This window comes from Scyliorhinus torazame, chromosome 2 (assembly GCF_047496885.1).
Source record: "Scyliorhinus torazame isolate Kashiwa2021f chromosome 2, sScyTor2.1, whole genome shotgun sequence".
In the NCBI taxonomy this organism is placed as follows: Eukaryota; Metazoa; Chordata; class Chondrichthyes; order Carcharhiniformes; family Scyliorhinidae; genus Scyliorhinus; species Scyliorhinus torazame.
Window position 1 is genome coordinate 81,585,854 of NC_092708.1, and position 20,049 is coordinate 81,605,902.

General features: G+C 47.8%; 1 protein-coding gene across 3 annotated transcripts in view; it reads left to right on the forward strand.

Annotated features, from left to right (window-relative positions):
* cfap221 (cilia and flagella associated protein 221) overlaps positions 1-20,049 on the forward strand; it is a 287,241-nt gene that overhangs the window by 245,036 nt on the left and 22,156 nt on the right. For all 3 annotated transcript variants that reach the window (XM_072473164.1, XM_072473166.1, XM_072473165.1), the window contains 3 exons: positions 1,661-1,813; positions 4,767-4,867; positions 18,735-18,830. In XM_072473164.1, the coding sequence (XP_072329265.1) occupies positions 1,661-1,813; positions 4,767-4,867; positions 18,735-18,830 (350 nt within the window). The remainder of the gene's footprint in view (positions 1-1,660; positions 1,814-4,766; positions 4,868-18,734; positions 18,831-20,049) is intronic.

Consider the following 20,049-nt stretch of genomic DNA (forward strand, 5'->3'; position numbering starts at 1 on the left):
GAATGTCCGGGTCAAGCCAAGCTGTGGGCTAGCATTATTTGGAGTAGTGGACGAGCCGGGAGTGCAGGAGGCGAAAGAGGCCGGCATTCTGGCCTTTGGGTCCCTAGTAGCCCGGCGAAGGATCTTGCTAATGTGGAAGGAGGCGAAGCCCCTCCTTACCCTCGGGGTCTTGCTTGCCCACACAAATCCCATAATGCTCCTGCTTACCGTCCTATCCGTGGAGGCCTGGATAAATGATATTGCAGGGTTTATCAAGTTGGAGAGGATAAAGTTTGCCTTGAGAGGGTCTGCGCAGGGGTTCTACAGGCGGTGGCAACTGTTCCTAGACCATCGCGCGGAGCGTTAGATGATGGTCGGACAGCAGCAGCAGCAGCCCGGGGGGGAGGGGGGGGACATTGTTCATTGGAGGGGGGGGGGGAGGGTGATAGAGGAGGGAGGGAGGGGGAAGGGGGGTTTCTCTGGGGGGCATTTGAGCAAGAAAACACATGGTCCGGAAACTGACATGTACTGGAAGAATCCAATGAACAAAGTTCTGTATCTTATTGACTTGCCATGTTCATGTCTTGCCAAGCGAGCTTTCTTTCTTATCTTTGTTACGGGGGGAGTTGTTTGTATGGTGGAAAATATTGTTGAAAAATTCTTAATAAAAACATGTTTTAAGATTATGTGCCACCCTTTTAGGATACAGATGGGAAGAGATTTTTTCTCACTGCGCGTTTTGGTGGCTGCTGTCAGTGCTGCACCTATCTAAGGCCAAGGATCGAGGAGGGACCTAGACACAGTTGAGTGATGACAAGAGGGGGTTCGCAGGGTGGGAGAATAGGGGGTGTCAGTAACTAGGGCAGTGAGGAGGCTTTCAGTAGGCCACCTCCTCGCGATGAAATGACCTGGCAAGCTATTTAGTTAATTCAAACCACTATAGAAAAGTTGAAAAGACAGCAGTGGTTCAAGAAGACATTTCACCAACAACTTATCGAGGGCAGTTAGGGATGGACAACAAGTGCTGGAATTATTTCTGGTACCTTTTTACAAGATTACTTCTGATGGGACATTAAAAAAATGGAATTTACAACCTTTAATTATTCTTCAGGAAACTGCATTTTGGATATTCATGCAGCTGTTACCTACTCAACATTTATATTTATATGTACTTGTTCCAGCTACAGTGGCTGGTCCATGGTGTTTGTAGGATGATGCTTACGATTGGGTGAAATACAGGAAACGAGTGGACAAATACCAAGATCTATTACAGAGCATAAGAGCATAAGACCGAGGTCAATCAGTAGTGAAGAAAGTGCAAGCTTGATAGGAGGACCACTCAATGAGGGAGCACAGACAATGCTGGTGACAATGATGTTTGCAATAAGCTGGTAAACATTAATGTGTGATGAATTACAGTTTGTAACTTTTATTTTGCTTGCTTTGCTATGAGTGAAGATCATTTCTGGTAGCATTGGACTTGCATTCTGTCATAACACTAAAATGATCAGAAAACCCAACATGAGACTTCAGATGGTTAAAATGCTACAAACACATTTTTGGATAAAAGTTGCTATAAGATACATAAAGATATATAAAAATAGATACGTAAATAAACAACACAATTATGCCTATATTTCACTCAACAATACTAAAAATGTTTATTCTTGTCTTTTGCTAGAATGCTGCTCCTGATCTTAATGCGCATAAAAGACCCTTTTCATATGCTGAAACAGACCTGGATTATCACCTTTGCCCTCTACCAAGGTACCACACAGCCAGCAAGGATGAAGCCGATGATGGCAGCACTCAGAAGAAATTTATTGATCGAGATGTAAGGCCTTGGGCTGATTTATATTTTATACTTTTATCAATTTTATATGAATTTCTGTTGCAATGTTGTATTACTTTTAGTTAACTCTATTGAATTGGGCTAAGGAAGAAAAAGAGAACATCACGCAGCCTAACCAGCCACCATTTGCTATTCATTGATTCTGTGTGAAAGTGTGGAATTACGGTGGAAGTAGATTTCCACTTGCCTGTAATGAAAGTACTTCTAAATAGCTTGCCAAAACTCACTTGGCTAGATTTTCTAACTGGTCTTTAATTGGACATGAGTTGACCATTTGCTCAATTCTAAATTTGCTGACCCCGCCTTATTCTGAGGCATCAACTTCTTTTGCATAGTGTGGATGAACTTCTGGCACATGGCCAACGTGATGCTGAGATATTGATGGAGAAATTTGGTAATGGCATGTAATTTTCCCTCAAAGGAATGATGAGTAAATTTAATGGGATGCAATCTCTTAAGGATAAATGGCTACTAGCAGGATTGAAAAGGCTGGCGTAATTTCAAAGGCTATTTTTACTTTTAATATAAATCTCAATCTTTGCAAAGATCATTTAGGTTACAAATACTCTTGACAATATCCAAGAGTCAGCGCAGCAAATGTGAAGGTAGTAAGCCAATTCTGGGACATATTATGGAGTACTTCACACCTCTCCAGCCCTGTTTACTATCTGAAGAGGTAGAAGTAGTGAAGAATGAAATCGGAATCAAATTAGCCCTGCTTTGCACTGTCCAGGAGATTCCTTTTAGGACATCATGGGCAGGATTTACTGGCTGTCCACCCCGGTGGGAAATTCCGGTCCCATGCCGACGCACGGGTTGAGGCGGCGAGGGATGCAGTCAATGCGAAAGCCCATTGACAACGGTGGGACTGGTAGATCCTACTGGCAGGCATCCTCCCCACTGAAAAACAGGCAGTGGGGGAGTCGCTAAATCCTGCTCATTAGCTCCAAATCAAGATGATGTGTGAGTTTGAAGGGAAATTCCAGGTGGTGGTGTTTCCATGCCTCTGTTATCCTTGTCCATCTAAATGGTTGAGATTGTTAATTTGCACACAGCTGTCACTGTACACCAGTGGTGGAGGAAGTGATGTTTAAGGTGGCAGATGGGATGCCAATTGAGCAGGCTGCTTCATCCTGAATGGTGTTCAGCCTCTTGTCTTTTATCAAAAGTGTGCATGTGGATAGTCTCACACTCCTGACTTGTGCCTTGTAGATGGTGCACAGGCTTTGGGGAGGCAAGAAGTGAGTTAATTGCTACAGAATGTTCAGGTTTTGATCTGCTCTAGAGCCATTGTCCAGTTGGTTAGTCCAGTCTAGTTCAGTTAAATTTATGGTTATTGGTAAATCCTAGGATGTTGATGGTGGGGTGTTAGCACTGGTAGAACAAAGAACAATACAGCACAGGAACAGGCCCTTCGGCCCTCCAAGCCTGTACCGGTCATGATACCAACCTTTGCCAAAATCCTCAGCACTTCCTTGTGCCGTAACCCTCTATACCCATCCAATCCATGTGTTTGCCAAGGTGCCTTTTGAACGCCGTTAATGTATCTGCTTCCATAACCTCCCCTGGCAACGCGTTCCAGGCAGCACCCTTTGCGTAAAAAACCTGCCTCGCACATCTCCTCTAAACTTTGCCCCGCGGACCTTAAACCTATGCCCACTGGTGACTGACCCTTCCACCCTGGGAAAGACTGCCCGCCTATCCACTCTATCCATGCCCTCATAATCTTGTAGACTATAAGGTCACCCCTCAACCTCCGTCTTTCTCTTGAAAACAGTTCGAGTCTATTCAGCCTCCCTACATAGCTAACACTAACTAGCCAGGTAATAATATTGAACATCAGTGGGAGATAGATTTTCTCATTTTGGAAATGGTCATCAAATGGCACTTTTGTAACATGAACGTTACCAATTTTCATTCAAAGCCTGAATATCTAGGTCTTGTTGCATGCAAGCAAGGACTGCTTCGGCGTCTAAGGACTTGTGAATAGTACTGAACACTACAATTAGTGAATATCCCCACTTTTGACCTTGTGAAATTGAATGTGGTTGGGCCTAGGACACAGCCCCAGGACATTGATGCAGAAGTTGCTCAGGATAAAGGTGATTGACATCCAACAACCATAACCACCTCCCTTCCTTTGTGCTCAGTCTGACACCAACTAGTGGAGAATTTCCTCCCAATTCCAAATAACTTAAATTTTGTTGGGGTTCATTGGTGCCTCAATCAATCGACTGCTGCCTTGATGTCAAGGGCAGTCACTCTTGCATCTCCTCTTGGGTTCTTTTGTCCATGTTTGGACCAAGGCAGTAATGAGGTCTGGAGCCAAGAAGCCCTAGTGGAACCAAACCTGAGCATCAGTGAGCTGATGATTTCTGAGTATGTTTCTAAAAATTAATTTATGGGATGTGGGCGTCGCTGGATAGGCCAGCATTTATTGCCCATCCCTAGTTGGTGGTGAGTTGCATTCTTGAACCACTGCAGTACTTGAGGTGTAGGTACACCCACTGCTGTTCGGAGGAAGATCCACGATGTTGCTCTAGCGACAGGAAAGGAACGGTGGGGTGGTGAGTGACTTGGAAGGGAACCTTCAGGTGGTGGGGTTCCCAGGTATCTGCTGCTCTTGTCTTTCTAAATGGTAGTGGTCATGAACTTGTAAGGTGCTGTCTAAGGAACCTTGGTGAGTTACTGCAGTGCATCTTGTAGATGGTACAAACGGCTGCCACTGTTCGTCGGTGGTGGAGTAAATTTGCTGAGGCATCAGAAGATCTCCTTATTGTATTGATATATAATTGTTGATGTAATAAAAAATATTCCAAGAAAACAATTTTGTGTATGGACTGCCGATGGTTTTGTTAAATTATATCAAGTCTGGATAGTGATTATAGAAGACATATTACCAGACCTATTAACCATTTTGCTCTTGCTCAAACAGGAAATGATAAAAGGTCTAATGTCTTGGAAGAGGTTTCCTCCTGCTGCTCTCACATCCTTATCCAACACTGACTTTCTAACCAATATATGGACGCCACGATGGTATGTATTAATAAAACTTTAGGTAGGTGGACTGCTGGACCTTCACATTTTACTTTTACCAGTTTCAAAGAAACAATATCAAAAATAAACTTCAGATATATTCCTTATCTTGTCATGTAAGTATCCAGCTTGGTTACAAAGAAGAATTCCTTTAACGATTAAACCAAAACCAATTTGCCGACTCAAATGAGTATAAAAGATCCCATGACACCAGTCAAAGAACAGTGGGGTGACCCCATGTTGCCTTGGTCAGCCTTCTTTCCACAACAACCATCGCCTGATAATTAAAACACTGCAGATGCTGGAAATCTGAAATCAAAATCAAAAGTGATGGACATACTCTGCAGGTCTGGCAATATTTGTGAATAAGAACACTTGAAGAAGAGTCATATTTGTCTCGAAATGTTTGGGCTTGGTCGGGAGGCTGAAGCGTTCTAGGTCAGGGGTCGCCCATGGTTGGTGGGGGGGGGCATCTGGGTTGCTGAGGGACTTTGCGTCAGTGAGACTTTCAAGTCATCTTTTTAAATATTGTGGAGAGCCATAATGGACATCCACGGCTGCAGCCTGTTTGTCCTACGAAACATTTCCAGGACAGAGCCCTGCTCTTGCTTCTGTGCTGAAAGTCACTTTAACTTCCTTTGACTGTGAGCAGCTTTTCGCATCACAGCTGAAGGCTATTGCAAATGAGGAATTGGCCTTGTCAGTTTGGAGAGCACTTCACGCTCCTCAATTCACAAGTGGCTTCTCGAGGGCTCACGTGCCATGTCTCAGAGTATGGCAATCAAACTTTGATGCCTGAAAAGTGTGCCTGAACTCTAGGGCGTGTCAGCACCATCAAGGCAGTTGCCAATAGTCGGAAACTACAGAGCAGGCCTTCAGCACTGGGTATCTTCTCGTGAACAAAGGGTAAGTTTGTGTATCGGGGAGGGCACCTGAGCATGGTCTCCCTAAGGATCCCGCATGGATCTGGAGTCTGGGGTGTAGGGGCTCCTGACCTGGCTGGGAGTGAGTGTGCAGAGCAAGGTTTGGCAATAAAATTCGCTCGATAGATGGCACTCTGACCTAAGGCGGGCACGTAGAAGTGGGGGAGGCATGGGGATTTTTGGGTCCTGGGGTGGAAGCCCTAACTTCCAAAAACTTGATTTTTGGTCAATGTCCTTCTCCAATTCCTTACAGATGGTTGACAGCTTCAAATTCATTGGTGTGCACATCACTAACAATCTGTCCTGGTCCACCCACGTCGATGCTACGACCAAGAAAGCACAACAGCACCTATACTTTCTCAGGAAACTAAGGAAATTCGGCATGTCCACATTGACTCTTACCAATTTTTACAGATGCACCATAGGGGCTGTTTAGCACAGGGCTAAAGAGCTGGCTTTGAAAGCAGACCAAGGCAAGTCAGCAGCATGGTTCAATTCGCGTACCAGCCTCCCCGAACAGGCGCCGGAATGTGGCGACTAGAGGCTTTTCACAATAACTTCATTTGAAGCCTACTTGTGACAATAAGCGATTTTCATTTCATTTCATTTCAGAAAGCATCCTATCTGGCTGCATCAGAGCCTGGTATGGCAACTGCTCGGCCCAACACCACCAGAAACGTCAGAGTCGTGAACACTGCCCAGTCCATCACACGAACCTGCCTCCCATCCATTGACTCTGTCTACACGTCCCGCGGCTTTAGTAAAGCGGGCAGCATAATCAAAGACCCCTCCCATCCAGCTTATTCACTCTTCCAACTTCTTCCATCGGGCAGGAGATACAAAAGTCTGAGAACACGGCACAAATATATTCAAAAACAGATTCTTCCCCGCTGTTACCAGATTCATGAATGACCCAGAGGAAGAGGTCAGTGATGGCCCACGGTATACAGACATCGTTGGTCTTTCAATGAGATGACGGACAGCATGTATCACAGAAGACTCCGTCTCAACAAAGAGTCAGTGGGCCATCTGTGCCATATCCTTCCGGACTGTGGAGGAAGAGGAGACCTACTCCCGATGGTCATGTAGATCACCACAGCCCTGATCTTTCATGCAACCAGCTCATTCCAGGGCTCAAGCGTGAACGTGTGCAGCATTTCACAAGCTACAGCCCACAGGTGCATCCGAGAGGTCACGGATGCCCTGTATGCCCAGGCATCCTACTACATCACCTTTGAACTGGACCAAGCCCACCAAGCTGCAGATACCGTGGGCAGCATGGTAGCACAGTTGCTAGCACAGTTGCTTCACAGCTCCAGGGTCCCAGGTTCGATTTCCAGCTTGGGTCACTGTCTGCGTGGAGTCTGCACGTTCTCCTCGTGTGCACATGGGTTTCCTCCGGGTGCTCCGGTTTCCTCCCACAGTCCAAAGATGTGCAGGTTAGATGGATTGGTTATTCTAAATTGCCCTTAGTATCCAAATATAAGTTAGGTGGGGTTACGGGGATAAAGAGGGATAGGGTGGAGGTGTGGGACTTAAGTAGGATGCTCTTTCCAAGGGCTGGTGCAGACTTGATGGGCTGAATGGCTTCCTTCTGCACTGTAAATTCTATTCTATGATTCTATGCCCAAGCTGCAGGATTCTCTGCCATCGCTGGGTTGCCCAAGGTAGCAATCGATGTCACGCATAGTGCCTTGCACGCACTGGGGCATCCGGGAGTGCCCTTAGTTAACAGGAATGTTGAGAATGTGTGTGACCACCGCCTATGTATCCTGCATGGGAGGCTGTAGCATGGTATTGTCACTGTACTAGTAAACCAGAGACCCAGAGTAATGCATTGGGGATCCAGGGTTCAAATCCCGCCACTGCAGATGTTGATATTTGAATTCAATAAAAATCTGGAATTAAATCTAATGTTGACCATGGAACCATTGTCGATTGTCATAAAAAACCATCTGGTTCACTAATGTCCTTTAGGGAAGGAAATCTGCCATCCTTACCTGGTCTGGTCTACATGTGACTCCAGACCCACAGCAATGTCATTGACTCTTAACTGCCCCCTCAAGGGCAATTAGGGCTAGGCAATAAATGCTGGCACAGCCAGTGACACCCATGTCCCATGAACAAATTTTTAAAAAAATGTGTGCCCTCTACCCAGGGAGCATGCATGACCGCTACATCCTGGGACATTCAGAGATGCCAGCCCACGATGATGAGTTGACTTTTGCTGGACAAGAGACACCTGCTGAGGTACTGGCCAGTGCTGAGGCCTGGGACTGAGGCGGCGATCTAATATAATGAGGCCCAAGGTGCCAAACATGCTCTCATTCATGGGTGCATCAGACTGCTCAAAATGTTGATCCGATGCCTGGATCACTCTGGTGGTGCCCTGCAGTACACCCCCCAGAGGGTCTCCCACTTTGGGAGAACTTGTCACAGCAGCGGGGTGACATGCTGAAGGAGGAGGAACAGATGGCCTTGTCTGAGGAGGAGGAGATGGGCCAGAGGGGCTTGAGAATGAGCCTGGGGTGGATCCGCAGGAGGAGCCGGAGGATGGTGGACAAGCAGCGGCAAGGTCCTGACATTCCCGGAAGACCAGGGAGGCCCTCATCCTCACCAGTTTCTTATAGGACATGTCCGTTAGCTCATCCCTGCTCCAATTTCCCCTCTCTTTCCCCTCACCTTACCATTTCCCTCCTTCCCCCTTTTCTCTGCTGCCCCCCTCCGAGTCATCTGCTTCAACCAGTCCTGCCGGTTCCCCATTGCACCATGGTATCAATGCCCTCAGTGACTGGAACTTGGTGTTGAGGCACTGAACGATGGTTATCACAGACTGAGCCATGCCTTGGACACCACCACTCAAGACGCTCCAGGCTTTCCACTAGCAGTGTTGGCCTCGGTGCCACGCATTGTCCGTATTATATCATGCAACCAGAGCTTTTGGGACTACTTCAATGGGCTATGCACTCGCTGGAATGTCGTTGACTGCTGAATGTTACTGCTGTATCCTATCATTTCATCAGTTCTGGGAGAACCTTATCCAGAGGCTCCGCATCTGACTGTCACCTAGTGAGTCCTGGGATCCAGAAGACCTCCGACTGCTGATTCCCTTGGATGCTCCTCTCTATACCTGACGTGCAACAATGTGGTGCACACCAGATTGTGCCCCAGAAGCCTCTCCACCCATGTTGCCGAGGTGTGTGTGTCTGCGCTGGTGGAAGGTGAGGGTGATAGCTGTGATGCCTCGATGGTGTCCTCTTCAGAGTGCTCCTCCGAGGTGTTCACTTGGGTGGGGGAGGGGGAGACGACTCCGGATAGCCCAGCCTCATCAGAGGGAGATCTTGCGAGACAATGGACATGTGGTCAGTGAGAAGGAAAGATCATTTTGTCTGACATAAACTACTCCCTTGAGAAGGTCATCTGTGTGAAGGGGCGGTGAATCCTCACCTCTCTGGCACAGGTCAACCTCACTTTCTGTGACTGCTGTCTCCTAGGTCAACCCTGCAAATTCCAGGGCCCGTTCCTCATAGGGTGAGGAATCGGATCTCTGGGACTCCGCCCCCTGTCTTGGCCCTTGGCCCTTCCCGCTATCCTCTCCTGCAGGGACAAAGAGAGGGCATTGTTGAGCTGCACGCTTGATGGGCCAGGGGTTCTATAGCCAGTGGCATGTTTGGGCACCGCACCTGGACATGAAAGGGTTATGCTGGTGGGTACTAGGGATTCTGAGGAACAAGCGTGAGGATTAGATATGGGAAGGGTGAGAGGTGTCAGCCAGTGATTTGTGGATGAGGGGGTGGTACAGGAATTTTAGGGGTGCCAGGGGGAACTGATGCCAGGAGAGAGATGGTAACTTGCCCTTGCAACTTGGTGGAGCTTGTTGGTATTCTTCTGATATTGGATGGGGTCTTGCTTGTCACACTGCCCCAACTGACAGCTGCTATCACTGCCTCCCAGGAGGCATTGCTGACCTTGATGATGATCCTCTGAACCCCTCGGGGGGACAGGATGCCCCCTTTTGCATAAACAGCGTTGAGAAGCTGGCCAGGTCGGCACCCCCATCCCAAGGAGTAGGTCTGCGCGATGCCACGCTTGACTGGGAGTGAGTGGTGAGGGAGCGCTTACAAGCAGCTCCCCCTTGTTAGTGGCAGGATACTGAGACGCGAGTCTGACAAATCGGATGGCAAGAAGCTCGTGGGGGGTCATTTTTGGCACTAAGTGCCATTAAATATGGGCCGCAATCACCAATGTGGCCATTGAGGAACACCCCATCAATCCCGCCCAAAATAATACTTAAAAATGTTTCCTTTAGATCGCGCCCCCTTTTTCTCTCTCTACATATGCTGCCAAACTACCTGGTAATTCCTTCATTCAACATTTGGGGCTTTGCAAATCGACTGCCAGCATAAAAATTGTGAATGTGCTTCCAAAAGTACTTTATTGGCTCTTTGAGGCATCTTAAATAAGATCGGCTGATTCAACGCAAGACCGACTGTTACAAAGAAACCATGTTAAATAGAACGGGCAATATTCACACACCACACAACAGATGAAATAATCCCCTATAGTTTATTTAATCATTATATTTGTCATCTGTTGAAGTAGAGTGGAGCCAATCATAAGATCAAAATGAAAGGTATTTGAAAAACTGAGCATGAATTTGCAGGAACAGGTGTTTGGGGGATGGCTACACTGAAGGCATGATTTGGGAGTTTTGAGAAATGGCAATATATGTGGCACTTTGTGAAAGCCACCTTGAATTAGTGCATGTCACACTTGTCTTTCCAGCCACATTTTGAGTTAAGAGCTCATTGCTGATCATCACTTCCATCCTCTGTGTCACCTTTATTTCAACCATGCAGAAAACTTGCAGGCTGGCTAATTGATGAGAAGGGATCCCAGCCACATCTGGGGCGACGTTCTCCGACCCCCCGCCGGGTCGGAGAATCGCGGGGGCTGGCGTGAATCCGGCCCCCGCCGGTTGCCGAAGTCTCCGGCACCGGAGATTCGGCGGGGGCGGGAATCGCGCCACGCCGGTTGGCGGGCCCCCCAGCTCGATTCTCCGGCCCGGATGGGCCGAAGTCCCGCCACTAAAATGCCTGTCCCGCCGGCGTAAATTAAACCACCTACCTTACCGGCGGGACAAGGGGTGCGGGGCGATCTGGCCCTGGGGGGTGCCCCCACGGTGGCCTGGCCCGCGATCGGGACCCACCGATCCGCAGGCGGGCCTGTGCCGTGGGGGCACTCTTTCCCTTCTGCCTCCGCCACGGTCTCCACCATGGCGGAGGCGGAAGAGACTCCCTCCACTGCGCATGCATGGGAAGCTGTCAGCGGCCGCTGACGCTCCCGCGCATGCGCCGCCCGGAGATGTCATTTCCGCGCCAGCTGGCGGGGCACCAAAGGCCTTTTCCGCCAGCTGGCGGGGCGGAAATTCGTCCGGCGCTGACCTAGCCCCTTAAGGTTGGGGCTCGGCCCCCAAAGATGTGGAGCATTCCGCACCTTTGGGGCGGCGCGATGCCCATCTGATTTGCGCCGTTTTGGGCACCAGTCGGCGGACATCGCGCCGTTTCCGGAGAATTTCGCCCGTGATCTACAACTAAAGCCATGGCACAGGAAACATTATTGAGCAAAGCAATCAGCAAGGTCAAGCAATATTCCTGTTGGCTGCACCATGCCAGAGATATTTTGCACCACACCATGAGGGGGTATTCTAATTAATTTCCAACTGCTGCTCACTTCACCATTTCATCACCTTGAATGACCACCAGGACAAGTAAAAAAAAAAAAGAGAAGGTACAGGAAGAAGAGGTTCAGTAACCATTGGTGTCCCCAGCAGGCAAACCTCTGGATACTTTATCGAAATCAGCCGTTTTAACCCCACAATGTCAACTGTCCCATAATCTTTTCTACTTTCCTTACCAGCACCATCCAATTGCCTTTCTTTCGTCCATGCGTATGGTTTTAGCCCTCATTTTACCACTAACAACAACACTTTTAATTTATAAAGCGGCATTAATGTCATACAATTGTTCTGAAGTGCTTCACAGGAGCATTTTCGGGCAAAACTGCCAACACTGACTCCAGATCAAAAACAAATTCACCCATCAAATCAATTGCACTTCGATTCATAGTTTAGAAAAATAATGAAGAATGTTCCTTGTGCCTGTTTTGAATACTCCTTTAAATACTTTCCTTGTTCAAAAGTTCCTTTGAACAGTTTCCCCAGTGGCTGCAGCTTGGAAGGTGGAAAACTGCAGAACTTCCTTTGAGTACACTTCAGATGGCTTTTATTGGATGAACTCAAGCAGTTCTGAATCCTGAAGGCCAGGCTGCAGTTTGTAGTGTCTCATCCTTGGCTTCTGCAGTCTGATCCAGTTGGCACTCTTTGGACAGTTCTTCAGTTAAATCCAGAGCCAATTAGGATGAAAGCTTTCTGACCTTCCATTTGGAGCAGCCTAAGCTGAGGGACTTCAGTAATCTACAATTGTTCTTGGAGCAGAGAAGGCTAAACTGACCTGGACCTAGGTAGAGTACACCTTCGGAGGGTCAGTGCAGCCTTGACGGACAGAATGGCCTCCTGCACGGTAAGAATTCTCTGGATGGCTACACCCAAAGACAACACATCTCCTGAACAGTGGCTGAACTGTCCTGTTGCTACTCCCTCCCAATACTTAATACTTGACAGCCAACTCAGTAAATATTGCGCACAAAATAGGGAAGTACAATTATCAAAATTTATTGGGTGATAAATAAGTTATAAGCCTGATGTACCGTCAGTTACCACGAGACGAGAATGGTGAAACAATCGAGGCTTTATTGCACAAGATGTTGTGCCTCCTGCAGTTGGAACCAGAATGGGAGCAGCGCAGGAGAGCATACACCTTTATACATCGCCTGCTGGGCAGGGCCAACAGGCTGGGATTTACTGTTGTACCTGTAACAGAGTAGCAGTACCGTAATACATGCAATGTGTTACTAGTGGTGCTTACCACATTCACCCCCTGTTTAAAAAGAGTCCGGCGGGGGTGAAGATAACATTACAGATTGAATCTGTCGGGGGCTCTGACCCTCCGCTGCGATCGCCTCAGTCCTGGTGGTGATGTGGGCGCCGACGTGGTCACCTGCGACTCCGGGAGCGTGCTGTCCTCTCCTTCGTCACCCCTGAGTGGATCCAGTGAGGGGACGGATCTTGCTGGGGTGGGGGCTGCGGTGAGGTTCGCTGGTGGGAGGGTGGGTGGTGCAAGGGCGAATGAGGCAACCGCCGGGGGGAAGGAGCGGTGTCAGGTCGGGGGTTGTGGGTGGGGACCCAGTGGGTTCCAGGTCCCGGAGGGAGACTGTGTCCTGTCGCCCGTCGGGGTGTGCCACATAGGCGTACTGTGGGTTTGCAAGGAGGAGGTGGACTTTCTCAACCAAGGGATCCGATTTATGGCTCTGCACATGCTTCCGGAGGAGGACAGGCCCAGGAACTGTCAGCCATGTTGGGAGCGAGACCCCGGAGGTGGACCTCCTGGGGAAGGCAAACACACGTTCGTGAGGGGTCTCATTAGTGGCGGTGCAAAGGAACGACCGGATGGAGCGACGGGGAGGACCTCTTGCCAGCAAGAGACAGGGAGATTTCTAGACCGAAGGGCCAGCAGAACGGCCTTCCAGACTGTCCCGTTCTCCCTCTCCACCTGCCCATTTCCCCGGGGGTTGTAGCTGGTTATCCTGCTCGAGGCGATGCCCTTGCTGAGCAGGAACTGACGCAGCTCATCACTCATGAAAGAGGATCCCCGATCACTGTGGATGTAGGTGGGGAAACCGAACAGGGTGAAGCTGCTGTGCAGGGCTTTGCTGACCGTGACAGAAGTCATGTCGGGCATGGGATAGCGAAAGGGACCGGGAGTACTCATCAATTACGTTGAGGAAGTACATGTTACGGTTGGTGAAGGGGAGGGGCCATTTGAAGTCCATGCTGAGGCGCTCGAAGGGGCGGGAGGCCTTCACCAGGTGCACTCTATCTGGTGCTGTGGTTGTGGGTTTTGAAGGTGCTATTGAAGGATTCTTGGTGAGTTGCGCCAGTGCATTGGGTACACACTGTTCTCATTGTACGCTGGTGGTGGAGGTAGTCAATGGGTGGAATTCTCCTATTTTGAGACAAAATGCTGTGGCAGGGGTGGGAGTATGGAGTGTTTACAACTTGGAGGTTGGCAGGAATATGACAAATCTTCCAGCTCTGATCTCAATTATGCATTTGGATGTATCACATTGTATTCCGTGGTGGGTAAGGCTTGGATGGTGCAATATCTGCTGTCGTGCCCGGTTGACATATAGAAAAGGTACCCAATGTCACTGACCCACTATTGAAAGGTGGACCTCCTGAAAATGACGATGGATCTCCAGGAGCGCTCTGAGACCTGAAGATGGATCTCCTGAGAATGAAGATGGAACTCCAGGGACATTCCGAAGCTGGAAGATGGACACCCACCAGCATAACTAAACTGGCAGGTCCGCTTGTAGATGATCCTTTCAGCCACTGCTGTGGTGTTCCAGGGTTCAGGGTTGCAGGCAGCCTCCATCCTGAATTCCGAAGTCAGCTTCAGGCATTGTATTCATAGAGCCATATATTATCATAGAATTTACAGTGCAGAAGGAGGCCATTCGGCCCATCGAGTCTGCACCGGCTCTTGGAAAGAGCACTCTACCCAAAGTCAACACCTCCACCCTATCCCCATAACCCAGTAACCCTACCCAACACTAAGGGCAATTTTGGACACTAAGGGCAATTTAGCATGGCCAATCCACCTAACCTGCACATCTTTGGACTGTGGGAGGAAACCGGAGCACCCGGAGGAAACCCACGCACACACGGGGAGGACGTGCAGACTCCGCACAGACAGTGACCCAAGCCGGAATCGAACCTGGGACCCTGGAGCTGTGAAGCAATTGTGCTATCCACAAGGCTACCGTGCTGTTCATGGGAACAATGGGATTCTGATCAATTGGCTGCTTTGTTTTGAATACTGTCGAGCTCCTTGAGTGTTGTTAGAGCTGCACTCATTCAAGCAAGTGGAGAAACTTCCATCACACTCCTGACTCGTGCCTCATAGATGGTGAACAGGCTTTGTGGAGTCAGGAGGTGAGTTACTGTTTGCAAAATTCCAGCATTTGATCTGTTGTCGTAGCCACAGTATTTAAATGGTTGGTCCCATTCAGATTCTGTTCGATGATAACCCCTAGGATGTTATAGTGAGGAATTCAGCAATGGTAATATCAATGGATGTCAAGGGATGATGGTGAAATTCTTTCCTGTTGGCAACGGTCATTGTCTGGTCCTTCATGGCACATATGTAATGTTACTTGACACACATCAGCCAGAACCTGAACGTTGTCTGGGCCTTGCTGATTTGGACATGGACTGCTTCAGCATCTGAGGAGTCAAGAATAGTGCTGAACATTGTGCAATCATCAGCAAGCATCCCCACATCTGACCTTATGATGGAAGGGAGGGCATTGGTGAAGCAGCTGAAAATGGTTGAGCCTAGGCTACTACACTGAGGATCTCCTACATCAATGCCTGGAATTTAGATGATTGATCTTCAACAACCTCAACCATCGTTAAGTTTGCTAGGTATAATCAAACACATGGAGAGTTTTCCACCGATTCCAAATAAATTCAATTTTACTCAAGCTGCTTGATGCCACACTCAGTCAAATGTTTCCTTGATGTAAAGGGCATTCATTTTCACCTCTTATCTTGAATTCAGCGTTTTTGTACATGTTTGGACCAAAGCTGTAATGTCATCAGGAGCTGAGAGGCATTTGTGAAACTCAAACTGAGCATCATTGAACAGGTTATTGTATCAATGTTGGTCGATGGGGTTGATCTCTTGGCTTGATGAAAATCATTGATTGAGGGACTTTTCAGGTCATGAAGTAACAGATTGTGGTTGAATACAATTCTGCTGCTTCTGATGGTCCACAGCACCTCATAGTTTTGAGCTACTAGATCTTAATCTATCCCATTTAGCATGGTGGCAGTGCACCGCAATACAATGGAGTGCATCCTCAATGTGGTGACAGGTCTTCATCTCCACAAGGACTGCAAATTGGTTCTTCCTGCTGCATTTCCTGGAGGGTAACTTTCGACACTTTGGTCCATTTCTACAGCTGGAACTCCCAACTTTGCAGCCCAGTGCCTTCAGAAGCGGCGTTGCCCACTTAAGTCCACAATTAGTTAACTTTTCCCCTATTACAATTCCCCTTTCGTGGTTTGCTGTAAAACTGGCCAGATTTACATTTCCCAACCTCATGCGCTTTTGACCAATCTATCTGAACAAGCTTTACATGAACAATAGTCTAACGAGAAAGAGTTAACACAGGATCATCAACACAAATATTTGCCTGGCTCAGCCTTTGCACCAGAAGCCAATTCAACCCCAATGATGGACAAGCAAAATTGGAACTTTAACCTACTGGGATTAACATAGTACTGGAATTTCTTTTAAAGTACTATATAAATACAAATTATTGTTTTTAGGCAATGTTGAAATTCAGGTGGCAAATATCCTGCCCAGACAAGTAGGGACTAAAAATCTGAAGTCACTTTTAACCTGAAGTGTTGAATGGTACACTTTAGGATGGCTTATAAAATGTAAGAAATAATAGAATCATAGATATCATAGAATTTACAGTGCAGAAGGAGGCCATTCGGCCCATCGAGTCTGCACCGGCTCTTGGAAAGAGCACCCTACCCAAGGTCCACACCTCCACCCTATCCCCATAACCCAGTAACCCCACCCTACACTAAGGGCAATTTTGGACACTATGGGCAATTTAGCATGGCCAATCCACCTAACCCGCACATCTTTGGACTGTGGGAGGAAACCGGAGCACCCGGAGGAAACCCATGCACACACGGGGAGGATGTGCAGACTCCGCACAGACAGCGACCCAAGCCAGAATCGAACCTGGGACCCTGGAGCTGTGAAGCATTTGTGCTATCCACAATGCTACCGTGCTGCCTATCAATTTTTATCCTCTGGAGTAAGATATTGTGTATCAACTTTACTTTCAGTTCCAACTTGCCCAGCTTTGGAATTCATGCCTTTTTTTGTCTCCCTGCAGTTGTGTTTGTGAGATTATTCCAATGCTTTGATTTAAACAAAAATAGTTGTATTTATAAAGAATGTATGCATTGTTTAAATGGCTGTCTTTTGTATTGGAGTGGGATTATTTGCAATGTAGCCTTTTTGGATAATTAGGAGATGCTATTCTCAAAGATGTTTTGAAGCAGTGTTTGCTAATTGTTCCAGAGCATACTCATGAATGATTCATATTGGGGAACTTGTGTTCTTGGGAGATGAGGTTATTCAAAGAGGAGTACTGTTTTACCAATCTAAGATAATTTTATGGAATAAAAAATGAGAGATGTCCTAGCAATGAAGATAATACAGTTTATTGCATTTATGAACTCAATTTAGCAGTGTTTTTTGAAATTGTATCTGAAAATTACTTAAAATGTGCCTCTCAATGGCAGTATTTTCAGAATTTAATTTGGGTTTCTGACATATTTTGCACTATAATTTGAATAAGAAATTTAAGCACCAGGTTCGACCCCTCATCGTTAGCTGATCTTAATTGGGGTAGGAACAAAGTTCGAACAATTGGCTTCAGCATTCATGTTGGAGAGGGCGAGAGCAGTCACGACTCCCACTTCTGGGGCGAAATTCTCTGACCCCCCCGCCGGGTCGGAGAATCGCTGGGGGCTGGCGTGAATCCCGACCCCGCCGGTTGCCGAAGTCTCCGGCACCGGAGATTCGGCGGGGACGGGAATCGCGCCGCGCCGGTTGGCGGGCCCCCCCACTCGATTCTCCGGCCCGGATGGGCCAAAGTCCCGCCGCTAAAATGCCTGTCCCGCCGGCGTAAATTAAATCACCTACCTTACCGGCGGGACAAGGCGGCGCGGGCGGGCTCCGGGATCCTGGGGGAGGGCGCGGGGCGATCTGGCCCCGGGGGGTGCCCCCACGTTGGCCTGGCCCGTGATCGGGGCCCACCGATCCGCGGGCGGGCCTGTGCCGTGGGGGCACTCTTTTCCTCCCGCCTTCGCCACGGTCTCCACCATGGCGGAGGCGGAAGAGACTCCCTCCACTGCGCATGCGCGGGGATGCCGTGAGCGGTCGCTGACACTCCCGCGCATGCGCCGCCCGGAGATGTCATTTCCGCGCCAGCTGGCGGGGCACCAAAGGTCTTTTCCGCCAGCTGGCGGGGCGGAAATACGTCCGGCGTCGACCTAGCCCCTTAAGGTTGGGGCTCGGCCCCCAAAGATGCGGAGCATTCCGCACCTTTGGGGCAGCGCGATGCCCGTCTGATTTGCGCCTTTTTGGGCGCCAGTCGGCGGACAGCGCGCCGTTTCCGGAGAATTTCGCTCCAGATTATTATCCAGTAGCCTTTATTGGATATGGATGTGTGCAGTCATTGAGTGAAGATGAAATTAACCTTGACCATATGGCCTGCCAATATTCATTGTTAAGGTTCACAAATGAATAATACTGAATTAGGCTTGTTACGAGAGCACCAGAAATTAAAGTCATCCACTTACTATTGTTGTTTGCCATTTATTTTTACTCTTGCCTCAATTGATGGGTTGGTTTCCCTATTCCTATAGTATTTATATTGCCAAACTGAAATTTTTAGAGAAGACTTCAAATTATCAGAAGTAATTACTAATTCATTTGGGAGGCAGCACACAGGCACAAGTCCACAATTAGCATCTAGATAGCAATCAAAAGTAGAAATCTAACTGATTTACCCTTTCCCTTTCCCTGCCAGAGCGGCATTGAGACAAATTCTCACCCAACTGATTTACTATTATTTAGTGTTGCTTCTAAGAGAAAACAAATACGGAATTAAAAAATAATCAGGTAAATTATGTATTGCTTGCATTTAAATATTTATGGTTTGTCTAGGTATGACCCATTTACATCTGATATGCTTCCTGTTGATGCACCTTTGCATGTAGATAGACTTTCAGATGAGGACAGGGAAAACATAACCATGGAAAGGTATGTAGAAAGTATCTACCATTGTACTATGTTAGCCATATCTTTCCATTTATGTAAGATGATGGAAATGCAGCAAATCAGATCCTTTATTGATCCTTCATATGGTGCACTTTTGTTGATGGTTGAAGAGACCATTGCATTACTTCCTGAGAAAGATTTTCTGAAGACCATAAGACACAGGAACAGAATTAGGCCACTTGGCCCATCGAGTCTGCTCCGTCATCCAATCATGGCTGATATTTTCTCATCCCCATTCTCCTGCCTTCTCCCCATAACCCCTGATCACCTTATTAATCAAGAACCTATCTATCTCTGTCTTCAAGACACTCAGTGAATTGGCGTCCACAGCCTTCTGCAGCAAAGAGTTCCACAGATTCACCACCCTCTGGCTGAAGAGATTCCTCCTCATCTCTGTTTTAAAGGATTGTCCCTTTAGTCTGAGATGGTGTCCTCTGGTTCTAGTTTTTCCTACAAGTGGAAACATCCTCTCCACGTCCACTCTATCCAGGCCTCACAGTATCTTGTAAGTTTCAATAAGATCCCCTCTCATCCTTCTAAACTCCAAGGAGTACAGATGCAGAGTCCTCAAACATTCCTCATACGACAAGTTCTTCATTCCAGGGATCTGGATGATCCTTATGGAGGAGCAAAAACGTGTTAGACCTGCATATGTGACGAGAGCTAAACAGGAAATTTTATATTAGGTTATCTTCATAATTAGCAGTCACAAGGATGAGCCAATTGCATGAGCCAATTAAAGAAAATTGTGAATGCATCTGTGTCGGCTGTAAGGAACTTGCTAAAATTCTGGTCTGTTTTGTGTTTCTTGTTTTATGCTTGTCCTGCTAACTGGTGTTAAAATCACAGACTTTTAGTTTTTAACTGACCCCCCCCCCCTCCCTTCTGCAAGCTGCTATGTGGACTGATCCGATTGATCTTCTTTGATTCAGTATGCTCTATGGTCTGGCCCGTAATGTCATGTTGATGGACTTGGCAAACAACCAATCAACTCATTTGAAATCCAGGCCTTGGATTAGCATTGTTTAGCATTGGTGGAGCTTTTCGGAACAGGAGAAGCAAGCCCCATTTTGTCAGTTCTGTCAAAGAACAAAGAACAAAGAAAAGTACAGCACAGGAACAGGCCCTTCGGCCCTCCAAGCCCGTGCCGACCATGCTGCCCGACTAAACTACAATCTTCTACACTTCCTGGGTCCGTATC